The 13,235-nt window shown below is 36.0% G+C and overlaps 1 protein-coding gene across 11 annotated transcripts in view; it reads right to left on the reverse strand.

Annotated features, from left to right (window-relative positions):
- The window catches only part of Sclt1 (sodium channel and clathrin linker 1), a 222,541-nt gene that overhangs the window by 118,019 nt on the left and 91,287 nt on the right, over window positions 1-13,235 (reverse strand). For all 11 annotated transcript variants that reach the window (XM_045131671.1, XM_045131667.1, XM_045131669.1 and 8 more), the window contains 2 exons: window positions 6,025-6,115; window positions 3,374-3,465 (listed from right to left, as the gene is read on the reverse strand). In XM_045131671.1, coding sequence (XP_044987606.1) covers window positions 3,374-3,465; window positions 6,025-6,115 — 183 coding nt within the window. The remainder of the gene's footprint in view (window positions 1-3,373; window positions 3,466-6,024; window positions 6,116-13,235) is intronic.

Below are 13,235 nucleotides of genomic sequence, written 5' to 3' on the forward strand. Positions count from 1 at the left end.
AAAGATCAGACATTACTAGATACTGGCTACTCCTAGAGCCTCAGGACCTCAAACACTACTTGTATACAGTATGGACTCAATGAATGTGCATAGTTTCAACCATGGCTATGGAAGTACTTCTGAAGTGGAAATGGTTAAGATTTTTCTTCATTTAATGCACAGAAAATCATACCCAGTCTCTCTGGAATGTATTTCAATGTTTTCTCAGACTGCTTTCTGTTACTGATTAATTGGAATGGAAATATAAATTCCAAATATACCTTGTTTATGGCTCCATAGCCTTTCTAAAGCAAAATTACCAAAGATAAAAGTTTATTATAACACACTACTTCTTTTCTTTCCAAATCTAATTATTGATTACTTCAAAAGTCATACCTATTTTCTTCTGACTATTTCAGTTATTCTAAATCTTAAATATAAAGTTCTTTCTTACCAAACAAAGGACATGTTAAAAACAGGATACATAAGACATACGTTATTATTAATTTTATTACATCAATATGTGTTATGAAACAGAAAAGTGATTCATCTTTTGAGTAAATAAAACATTAGAGCACTTGGAACATCATTTTAACATTGAAACAATAAAAACACTTTAAAAAAGATGTTCTGAGAAAATATGAAATATTAGTAAGATTAATCCTCTAAAATCATTTTGTAAGCTATAACTCAACAACTCAATCACTAAGGTAAAAGTTTAGGCAGGAAGCACATTTTCAGCATATGCATACAGGTATATTAGCCCCAAAATAATCAGCTGATACCTAAAACAGGACACATTACCTGAAAAATTACTTCCTGTTTTTGTGTAAACACATATTGTCCCTATCTACAATCAATTTTTTAGAGGTTTCTCAACTTCCACAAAAGAAAAGGGATTAACAGAAAAGAACACCGAGGGGACCATTTGGACACACTGTGTCCTATTCTCAATAGTTGGCAATGTAATGGTAGTGGTATTTGCAATGCATGGGGACATCTTAGTGGCTATAATGTTAAATGAAACAACTAGAATTTAGTGTCTGGTGCCTGAGGTATTAAATATCATGCAATTATTGGCACAGTATCAAAGAAATAAAAAATTATCTCACTCAAAAGACCTACACTAATATGTAAAAATATTGGAGGGCTGGAAAGATTGCTCAGCAGTTAGGACTCTAGCCTACAAAGCCTAAAGACCCAGGTTCAATTTCCTTTCACCTACATAAAACCAGAATGCACAAAGTGGTGCATGCATCTGTAGTTCACCAGCAGTGGCTAAAAGCCCATTCTCTGTTTCTCTTCTATCTCTTTTTGCTTACAAATAAATTATTAAAAAAAATACTTTTAAAGGGCTGGAAAGGTAGCTTAGCAGTTAAGGCACTTAAGGACCTATATACAGTTGACTCTCCAGATTCCACATAAGCCAGATACACAAGGTACCATAAGCATGCAAGGTAGCACATGCACACATGTCTGGAATTCGATTGTAGTGGCTAGAGGCCCTGGTGTGCCAATTCTCTTTTTCTCATAAAAAATTACATTTGTTTTTTAATATTAGAGCAATTCATGATAACCAAACAGAGAGATTGGTGATTGCAAAAAAGATGAGAAAGGCCATTGGAGATGAGAAATCTCAAGATCACAGGGAAAAACAGTAAGTGGTGACCAGTACCAAGTTTCAGCTTGAAGAACTTTTCTGATATACTGAACCTAAGATATAAAAATTATCTACAGCATTCAGATCCTAGAGATAACAAAGAGGGTTACAGAGGGATGAAAATGAAGCCTGTGCTGCAGTACTGAAAGGGGTCCACAGAACTAGGATCCCTACAGGAATACCATGGAAATGTCCCTCCTCTAGAACTCAGGGTCCTAGTGCCAGCAGGAAGACTTGTTTTCTATTTCAGAAGCCCACTGCTAGATCTACATATGTGTATTTCCTGGATCCAGTTTCATCTTTTCTGTAAGTTGTAATATGGTTATGGGCAAGACAGAATCAGTCTGAGAATTTCTCCCATGTTTGGTCAAAATAACTATATCAAAATACACACACACACACACACACACACACACACACACACACACACACACGGCTTTCTCTTAATATGAGTGAATACTCAGACCCAGAGCCAGGCTTTATAGCTGAGGCTATGGTAATAGTATTAATAAAATGTCCTAGTAATCAAGAATTTCCCTCCTTCCATTCTTCTTTCCTTCCCTTTCCTTCTTCCCCCTCTCTCCCCCTTCTCTCCCCTCTTCTCTCCCTCCCTTCTTCTCTCCCTCCCTTCTTCCCTCCCTCCCTCCCTCCCTCCCTCCCTTCCTTCCTTCCTTGTCTTTCTTCTTTCTTTCTTTCTTCTTGAGGTAGGATCTCACTCTAGCCCAGGCTGATCTTGAATTCAGGGTGGTCTCAAACTAATGGTGATCCTCCTACTTCTGCCTCTGAATGCTGGGATTAAAGATTAAAGAGTGTGATGGCACACATCACACTCAATATAAGACTGGAAACTTAGCTACTATTGGAAGAAAAAATAGGAAGAACTGTTCATGATATACTCATGGAAAAAGACTTCCTGTATAAAACCCCAGTAGCTCAGGAACTTAAACAATTTCTCAACAACTGGAATCTCATGAAGCTGAAATTTCTTCACAGACAAACATACAATAAGCAGAGCCAACAGATTATCCCCACATAATGGGAGAAATATTTTTGCAAGCTATACAATTGACAGAGGCCTAATTTCTAGAATCGACAAAGAACTCAAAACCTAAACAATAAAAAGTCAAACAACCCACTCACAAAATGGGGCAGAGAACTATACAGGGAGTTCAAGGAGTTACCAATAAACCCAATTATTCCTTTACTGGGCATTGATTTTAAAAGCTCCATGCCTCAGTTCAGAAAGATTTGCTCAACCATGTTTATAGCTGCTCAATTCAAAATAGCATTAGGTGAACGGATAAATAAGATGTGGTATACCCACATGATGAAATTCTACATGGCAGTAAGGAAAAATGGCACAATGAAATTTGAAGAAAACTAGTCAAACCTGGAACAGATCATTCTCAGCGAACTAACTCAATCACAGAAAGATAATCGTTGCATGGTCTCACTCATCTGTGGCTCCCAACCTGAATCTGCCCGAGATGTGGACATACCTAATAAGCATTTTGAGGACTAGACAATAGGGAAGAGGTGTGGGACACAAAACTGGACCCAAATGTCAATGGTACCATAAAATTCTACATTCTAAAAGACAGCCTAAATGGTTCTTCATCAGGTTCTTAGAAAAGAAGCACTTACATAATATGTACTCCTATAAATATAATGGAAACTACTGTGTGGCATGTATTTAAAACATACATACAAAGTTGCAAGTATGTAACAATTTACCTTCTTTCTAATTGTTTTATACTAGACTGCAACTGTTGTAAGCGCTTATCTGATGCTTCCTCTTTTCCTTGGGCAGATACAATATCCTCCTCCTAGAAAATAAAGACATTGGTAGCTTACTTAAAGTATAGGAAAATTTAATACAACAAAAAGAAAGTAGTATACCATAAAGTTATTATGTTGGGAAAATTTCAATACTTAAGTTCAAAGAAGCAATATGACCCTGGAAATAAGGCACATGTACAATAAAAAGGGGTTGGGACAATTCTAACATCAACACCCTATTAGACAGATAATCAAAACAGTTATGGCAAGTCATTTTCTACAAATTATTTATTTCGTTGCTATTTCAAGTCTAGTAAAACAAGGCTGGGTTTTCTGTGCAGTGTGCCTTAGAATACACTCTCAACTGTGTTATACTATTTCTTGTTATCAACAAATTACAGGGTATTTCTCCTTTGGCAGAGTGATGCTTTGAAATATATTGACAGATTTTCATTTGTATCAACTTTCTAGAAATTTTTTTGCCTATTCTTCCTTTTCTTTCTTTTGTGTTCTATTTAATTGTCATAATCATCTAGAGATTTTGTGGTTACCTACATAGGGTTCATAAAGCTTCATGGATCTGCTGTTTTCTAATAAATTAAGGCAGTGTTTAGCTATCATTTCTTTATACAATATTCTGCTTGTCTTTCCTTTTTTCTTCTGGCATTTCTAATTCAGTATTTGTTGGGCTGGCTCATATTGTTCCATAGATCTTTTAGTATTTGAAACATTCTTGGACAAGGCAATTCCTACTGTTTTGTCTTCAAATTCACTGTTTATTGTGTCATTTATAATCTATTTTTTCATTTATCTAGTGATACTTTTTTCCAGCTACATTTTTGTGAGCTCTAAAATTTCTATTTAAAATTTTTTTTCTACTTTTCAATCAACATCTCTATCTCTTCTTTAATTTAGACCTTATTTTCTTTCAGTTAGACCTTATTTTCCCTTAGTTCAAAATTTTTCTCAAATAATTCCTTGAACATTTATTTTTTGTAGTTATAAATTTTGATACATAATTAATTAATTAATTAATTTTGAAGACAGGGTCATATATAGTCTAGGCAGACCTTGAACTCAAACTTGAAATAAGCTTGAGGATGATTTTGAATGTGTGACCTCATCTCCCCCAAGTGTTGAGATTACAGCTGAAATTCCCAGTCATCTCCTCTTCTTTTCTCATTCCTTCCTTCCCATCCTTCCTTTCTGTGGTGCTTGACTGAACCCAGGACCTTGCCTTTCACTGAGCTATGTCCCTAATCCCACTCTACGCATATGTATGAAAGTTCATTTTAAAGTCTATACTTGTTAATTTAACAACTGGTTCCAATGAGAACAATTTTCTACCCCATTCACAAAATCTTACCCTTTAGGCATACCTTCTTGTCTAGCAAGTTTTGTTGAAAACTGGCTACTGTAAGTAGTTATGCTGGTCTTATGGATTGTTTTGCTCTTTGACGACAAAGGTATTGTTATTGTGGTTTAAGTGGGAGTGCCTCTGTATCTAGTTTGAGAATCAATTCACAATTTGGGCAGAGGCAGAATTCACTCTTCTGGCTTTCTTTTGCTAGAGACTTTTGTGTCATTCTAATTTGAGGATCTTACTTTATATACTCCCAGCAGTTAAGGCACAATTTTCTGATGTTCAATTTGCACATACTTCTAAAATATACTCTATTATAAAAGCTCACAAACTCAAATATGTACTTACCAGAGTAAATTTCTCTCAGGACTCAATCTGATGCTTGACTGGACTTGCTGGGGGGTCCTTCCTGCCCATACCCACAGGAGTAATTTGGCTGTCAAGCATGGATCTTGTAAGAATTTAAACTCAAAAGTTGGGTCTCATTTTGTGTGTATGGTCCTACTGTTGCCTGTATTTCCTCTTAAAATTTACAATTGGTTCATATCCCTGTGCTTTGATCTTAATTAAGTATTTAAGCTCTTATAAAGTTAATTTTTAAAGCTACAGCTATGGGGATTAGAAAAATTATCAGACCAGAAATCTAAAATCTAAGAGTTCTTATCTCCTTTATTCTTTTCTACTTTGGGCTGTTTTTGAGTATATAAAAATTATTCAATTTTCAGAATTATTATTTATAGTTCTTTTATACTTCTATATAATCAACTTTATAGAGATAAGGAAATAGGGTTCAAATAGTCCTACATTCAATAGGTACAATAGCTAGAATTTTTAATACTACCTAAATCTAAAGCCTGACATTTCTTCAACATCCTCCTAAATTCCTAACCTACAAAATGAGTTATTTATGCTAACAAATATTCTAATAAATAATATAAAATATACTACTAAACTTTTCTGTCCCAGCTACATAGAACAACTTGTTTGTCAGATATTTTAAATGTCTATATTTAATAATATTTAAATAATGATTAATGATGTTTTATTCAACTAGGCTCATATTGATGGAAATGATTCCTATACAAAGTTGTTTCTAATGTAATAATTTAGTTTTCTAGTTTCATTCTTTACTTTTATGAGCAATAATTACCTAAAACAAGCCTATTTAACACAATCCAAAATCAAACAAAAGTGACATACATAGAACTAAGCAAAGCTTCCAACTGTCTTTGCAACAGAATACCTTCTTTAGCATCTGACCATGAAGATCTTCAGTCACTCTAGTTAACTCTTCTACTTTGGTTACTGCAACTCTCAGATCTAACTTGGCTTGCCTAAAGAGAAAAGCAAATTCATGTACATTATTTTTATAGGTCATGAATAATGAAAAGATAAGAGATCTTTAGCCACTAGGGAAATGCAAAATAAAACTACTTTGAGATTCCATTTCACTCTGGTAAGAACAGTGATCATCAAACAATTAAATGACAACATATGCTGGTAAGAATGTGGGGAAAAAAAGAACCCTACTCACCGCTGGTGGGCAAGTAAACTGGTACAGCCAAAAAATTGGATAAAAAGAATAGAGATTGGAAAGAAAAAATAAAATTATCCCTTTTTGCAGATGACATGATCCTATACATAAATGACCTGAAAGTCTCCATCTCAAAACTTTTAAAGATGATAAATTCCTTCTGTAAAATGGTAGGATACAAAATCAACACACAAAAATCACTAGCTTTTCTATATTTAAAAGACAAATATACAGAGAAATAAATCAGAGAGGCTGTCTCATTTTCAACAGCAACAAAAGATTTAAATATCTTGAAATAATTCTAACCAAGGATGTGAAAGACCTGTATAATAAAAACATTTAAAAAAAACTCAAGTAAGAAATCAAGTAGGATTTGAGAAGATGAAAAGACCACCAATGCTCCTAGGTAGGTAGAATTAATATTATGAAAATAGCAATTCTACCAAAAGTAATGTACCTATTTAATGTAATACCAATAAAAATTGTGGTACATTTATACAATGGAATTCTACTCAGTAGTAAGAAAAATGATACAATAAAATTTGTAGAAAAATGGACAGACTTGGAACAGACCACAGTCAGTAAACTCACACAATTAGAGACACACAAATGCTACATGGTCTCAGTTATCTGTGGTTCCTAACCTGGACCAGCTGGCATACCTGATAAGCAACTCAAGGTCCAGACCATAGGGATAGAGGGGTCTGGTGGGGAGGGGAAGAGGACAGTAAAGAAAAACAAACAACTAAATCTAAAATGAAATGGTACCATAAAAACATTTATCCTTGGAGATAGACTAAAGATATAACACTTAACAGGAGTAAGGGGAGAACATGTGAAGAGAAGTGCACTGGGGATGGTGGGATGAAGCCTAATCTTAAAAAAAAAAAAAAAAGTCTCTGAACTGTATTTCTCGGTACCAGAAATCAGTTGCTACCCACAATGAGCAGTTGATCAGAGAGACGTACGAGGTCCCCAAAACAAGACAGGTTTCTGGCAAAGCACTTAATTACGTGCCTGAGGCAAAACGTAAGACCATATTGCTGAAGACACCATATACTGCTGACATAGAGCACAGAGAGACCAGACAGGAATTCTGAAGAAAGACAGTCCCCAGACATCTAGTACTGGAAAGTGCTATATGAGTTACTGGGGGAAAGAGGCCAACAATGGTCTGAGCAACCAGAGGTCTAAGCTACTCAGAAGCAAACACCCTGATAGGATGTACACACCATTATGATAGTGGCACACAGCCTCGGTGGGTAAGCAACAGCTTTCAATTGGCTAAGAGATCTCCTCAGTATAAAGGAATCAATAATCTGGAATTGGGAACCAGAACTGAATCCTATGGAGAAAAAAATTATGCTCCCCAGTGTCAGGCTCTCATTACCTTTGGCTAAAAAAGGGGTTACAAACATCAAATTCTACCTAAATTACTAATGCTTATCCCGCTTAAACTATGCTGACTTCACTCTCCATTGCAGAATCTGTTCTTTTCCAGAAGGTAGTGAGACCCAAGAAGATAAACTACCCCTTGCACTTCAACCAAGCCACAGCTGAAACCACAGTGGAATGGGAAGATAAGCAAGGGTGCTGCTTCCATGGTGAACCTGATAATTAGCAACAGGGTAAAGACGACACTGAGGATTCTCAACTTACCAAAGTAGAGATCCACAGGCTCCTAAGAGCTTATCAGTAAAGTAGACAAAACACTCACCCACCATGGCTAAGGAATTTTTATGGAAAGGAGCAGGTAGAAATACTGTAAGAGACACAGGTTGAGAAATCATGTCCACTAGCATTACCTTTCCCCGAAAATAATTGACTGCCCTCCTACATTGCATAACCCACAAACCCTTGGGAAATACCTGCAACCTCACCAAGGAGGGTCCTCAATAGAATGGGGCAGGGATGAGGGAAAGCAGGGTACCAACACATGATGTGTCCATACAAAATATTGCTAATAATAATAGTAATAATAATAATAATAAACATAAAAAGGAACAATAAAACAGGAAGGACTTGTTTGAGGATGAGAGGCAGGGGACAGGAAACAAACAAAAGGTTAAACAGATAGGAACATGATCCAATTATTGTATATTCATATTTTAAAGTATTCAATTAAAAATACGAGATTAGAGATGGTTTAACGGTTAAACGTGTTTGCTTGTAAAGCCTGATAGGCCAGACTTTCATCCCCCTTCATCCATGCAAGGTCCCATGTATACATGCATCTGGAGCTTTTTTTTGCACTGGCAGTAGACCCAACACAACTATTCCCTCTCTTTCTGTGCCTCTTTGTTTCAACCTCCGTCTCTCTAGAATAAATAAATTTTAAAATTGAGATTAGTGCAAATCCTGCAACAAGGCATGCTCTATGACTAGACACTGATCTATGAGTCAGGAAATGGACCTTTCTTAACAATGATCTACGAATCAAGAAATAGGAAATATACCTTAGTTAACAATGACCTACGAGTCAGGAAATGGACCTTCACTAGACATGAAGTCTCCTGATATCTTGCAAGTTTCCAGAAGTATAAAGTAATAAATCTATGTAGTTTACAACATATCCAACTCTACATATTCTGTTGAGCGATGAAAAGGGACTGGGCCACTGCAGGGCCAGAGTCTATGACCAGAGCTGAGTTTAAAGCACAATGATTGGAAGGGAGCAAAGGAGAGCAATAGCAAAAATAAGTTCGAAGTATCAATAAAGACCCTCTTAGGTATGTAGTAATCTACTACTGAGGGAAAACTTCTGAACAATGCTATAGCTTTGTTTTATTTTTGCCAAAATCTTGAAATAACAAGTCTTAGTATTAATTAGCTGAAGATAGGGCTTCACTTGAATACAATTTTTACTCTTTAAAGAATGAAATATAAAAACATATTTTTAAAATATGGGGTAACTATAACCACCCCTTCAATTAACATTCAATTAAAAAATTGTGAAGAGAGAATGACAGAAAAGCCCCATTTCTTATCTTAAAACCTGTTTTCTATGCTCAGAAAACTAGCTGTCAACACATAAGGAACTGTCTGACAATTCTATGACTAAGCACATCTGCTCAAGGCCATTTCTTACATGAGGCAGAATCCAAGAAATACTATGAATCAAAATTAGCGATCCATGAATTCCAGTTTTCCATAGCATTTGTATAATAGAAAACAATATTCAAATTGGAACACAAAATAACTGAGAAAAATCTGTTCTCTCAGCTAAAATAAAATGACTACCTGGCAGAGTATATTTGAAAAATAAAAGTATACAAAAATTATTGGCACATACATTTTTTTTGTTTATTTTTATTTATTTATTTAAAAGTGACAGAGAGAGAAAGAGGCAGATAGAGAGACTGAATGGGCATGCCAGGGCTTCCAGCCACTGCAAACGAACTCCAGACACATGCAGCCCCTTTTGCATCTGGATAATGTGGGTCCTTAGTCTTCACAGGCAAGCACTTAACCGCTAAGCTATCTCTCCAGCCCAGCACATACATTTTTGTAGAAAAATAGGCATGGGTAAAAAAGACTAGAAATGAATAAAATGGATATACATAAAGTTTGATTTACATAACTTACCACTGCATCCAACATGATAGAATATCAATAATTGTATTCGTATCACAGTTGGTCTTACGTTGTTATTCAATCAAGCCATTTATTAAAAAAAATTATTTTCTTATTAAAAAAACCTGGATTTTATTTAATATTTAAAACTAAGACCACAACATGTAATAAGGCCTGTATCAGTCATTGAAATTTTGAGATTATTTGTCTAAAGAGGTCCAAAAGTCATTATACTGTAAAAATTGGATCTATAATGGCAAACAATGAGTATCTTCTGATATGAATGCAAAGCATTCCTTAATTATTTTTAAAATGACTTTTCTTGGGGACCTCTAGTTAAGATGATGTCATAGGAACCATGACAAGGCAGCATAGAGGAGAAAAAGCCAAAAATACCCAGCAAAATATATTCTTCTACTAAAAAGGGAAGGTATATAATAAATTATCAATCACAGCAGAGAATTAGAGAGACCCAGAGCTTCTAGAGACCACAGAAGCAGGCAGACGTGGCTCCAACAGCAGGGGCACCAGGTCTGTATCAAATCAACCCAACATGCAAAAATCTCTACATTATAAAAAAGAAGCACAAAAAATCAAGACAATATAAATCCACCAAATAGTATTAAGGCATCAGAAATGACCTCCAGTGAGACTGACTGTAGCAGACAGCTTCAGGTTCACTGAGATGAATCTTCAGACCTGGCACAGTTATGGAGGAAGGGATTTACTGAAGCTTACAAATCCAGGGGAAGTTCCATAATGGCAGAAGAAGCTGGCCTGCCTTCATAGACCCAAGCAGAGAGAGAGAAGTACAAGCCAAAAGCCAAAAGCCACAGCACAAGACGGGCATGGTGGCGCATGCCTTTAATCCCAGCACTCGGGAGGCAGAGGTAGGAGGATTTCTGTGAGTTCGAGGCCACCCTGAGACTACATAGTGAATTCCAGGTCAGCCTGGGCTAGAGTGAGACCCTACCTCAAAAACAAAAACAAAAACAAACAAACAAAAAAAAAAGCCACAGCACACTTCAGGAACTCCAGCTAGGCACACTTTGCATATCTTTAGTTTGAAATTGAAAACCCACCACCACACCTTAAGATCACCCAGTGACATTGCCTCCAGCCAGGTAGCCAGCAGATGCAAACTACAAACAACTGAATATATTGGGGGCCATCTGTTCTATTCAAACCACCACCCTGACTTAGAGGAAATGTCTGAGAAAGATTTCAAAAGAATGACTATAAACATGTAAAAAGAAATCAAAGAGGAAATCAAAAGAATTAAAGAAGACACAGAAAAACAATTTAATAAATAATGAGGTCAGTACAAGACATAAATAAGGAAAAAGAAGTAATAAAGAAAAAAAAAAAACCCATCAGGAATACTAACAATGAAGAACACAGTCAGTGAAATTAAAAAAAAAAAAAAAGCACTCTATAGAAAATCTCACCAGTAGAACAGATGAAGGAGAGGTCAGAATATCTAAACTAGAAGACCAGGTGGCAGATCTAATACAATCCAACAAAGAAAAAGACAAACTAATAATAAAGTATGAATGGGAATTTCAAGATATTCAGGAAACTATGAAAAGATCAAACATAAGAATTCAGGCTATAGCAGAAGGAGAAGAACTTCATTCCAAAGGCACAGTAGCCATTTTCCACATAATCATAGACGAAAATTTCCCCCACATTGGGAAAGAGATGTCAATGCAAATACAGGAAGCCTGTAGAGCACCAAACAGACAAAACCTGGGAAGAACCTCTCCTGACCATATAATTAATCTACCAAACATACAAACCAAAGAAAATACATTGAAAGCAGTTAGACAGAAAAATCAAGTCACATACAAAGTCAATCCCATTAGGATCACAGCAGGTTACTCAACACAAACTTTCAAAGACAGAAATGCTTGGAATGATGTATTCCAAGTTCTGAAAGATAACAAATGTCAACCAAGGTTACTTTATCCTGCAAAGATATCCATTGAAAAGGACAGAGAAATAAGGATAGTCCACAACAAAAGCAGGCTACAGGAATAATTAAAGACAAAACCAGCTCTATAGAAAATACTTGAAATGATAGACAATATATTAATATACAAAACAAATCTTAACAAATACAGGAAAACTGAATAATTCCTTGCACTCCATCTGATCACAATGGGATCAAACTACAAATAAATAGCAAGAAAAGCTATAGAGCATACACAAAATCATGGAAACTAAACAATACACTATTAAATGATGACCAATGAAGAAATCAAGAAGGAAATCAAGAAATTCATAGTCAAATGATAATGAGAACAAAACATACCAAAATGTCTGGGACACAATGAAAACAGTCCTAACAGGGAAATTTATAGCTTTAAGTGCCTATATTAAGAAATTACAAGCCAGGCATGGTGGCACATGCCTTTACTCCCAGCACTTGGGAAGCAGAGGTAGGTGAATTGCCGTGATTTCGAGGCCACCCTGAGACTACATAGTGAGTTGCAGGTCAGCCATGGACTAGAGTGAGACCCTACCTCAAAAAACCAAAACGAAAGAAGAGGGAGGGAGGGAGGGAGGGAGGGAGGGAGGGAGGGAGGGGGGGGGGGAGGGAGGGGGGGGAGGGAGGGGGCGGGGAGGGAGGGAGGGAGGGAGGGAGGGAGGGAGGGAGGGAGGGAGGAAGGAAGGAAGGAAGGAAGGAAGGAAGGAAGGAGGGAAGGAAGGAAGGAAGGAAGGGGGAGAAAAAAATTAGAAAGGTCTCAAGTAAACAACTTAATGCTTCACCTTAAAGCCTTTGAAAAACAACAAAGCAAACTGAAAATTAGTAGACAGGAAGAAAAATAAAGATTAGGGCAGAAATTAATGAAATAGAAACCAAAAAATAATCCAAAGATTCAATGAAACAAAGAGTTGGTTCTATGAAAGAATAAACACGATTGAAAAACCCTTAAAAAATCTGAGTAGAAGAAAAAAAGAAGACAAACAAATTAATAAAATTAGAAATGAAAAACGCACCATTACCTATACCAGAGGCATTTAAAAAATCATAGGGGCATACTCTAAGAACATATACTCCACTAAGTTTGAAACTCTGAAAGAAAGGGATGATTTCCTTGATTTATATGTCCTACCTAAGTTAAATCAAGATGAGATTAACCACATAAACAGACCTATAACAAATATGGAGATCCAAGCAGTTATAAAAAAATCTCCCAACTGAAAAAAAGTCCAGGCTCAGATGGATTCACTAGTGAATTTAGCCAGACCTTAATGGAAGAACTAACACCACTGCTTCTTAAACTTTTCCATAAAATAAAAAACGAAGGAATCCTATCAAACTCCTTCTATGAAGGCAGCAT

This window comes from Jaculus jaculus, chromosome 12, assembly GCF_020740685.1.
Source record: "Jaculus jaculus isolate mJacJac1 chromosome 12, mJacJac1.mat.Y.cur, whole genome shotgun sequence".
Classification (NCBI taxonomy): Eukaryota; Metazoa; Chordata; class Mammalia; order Rodentia; family Dipodidae; genus Jaculus; species Jaculus jaculus.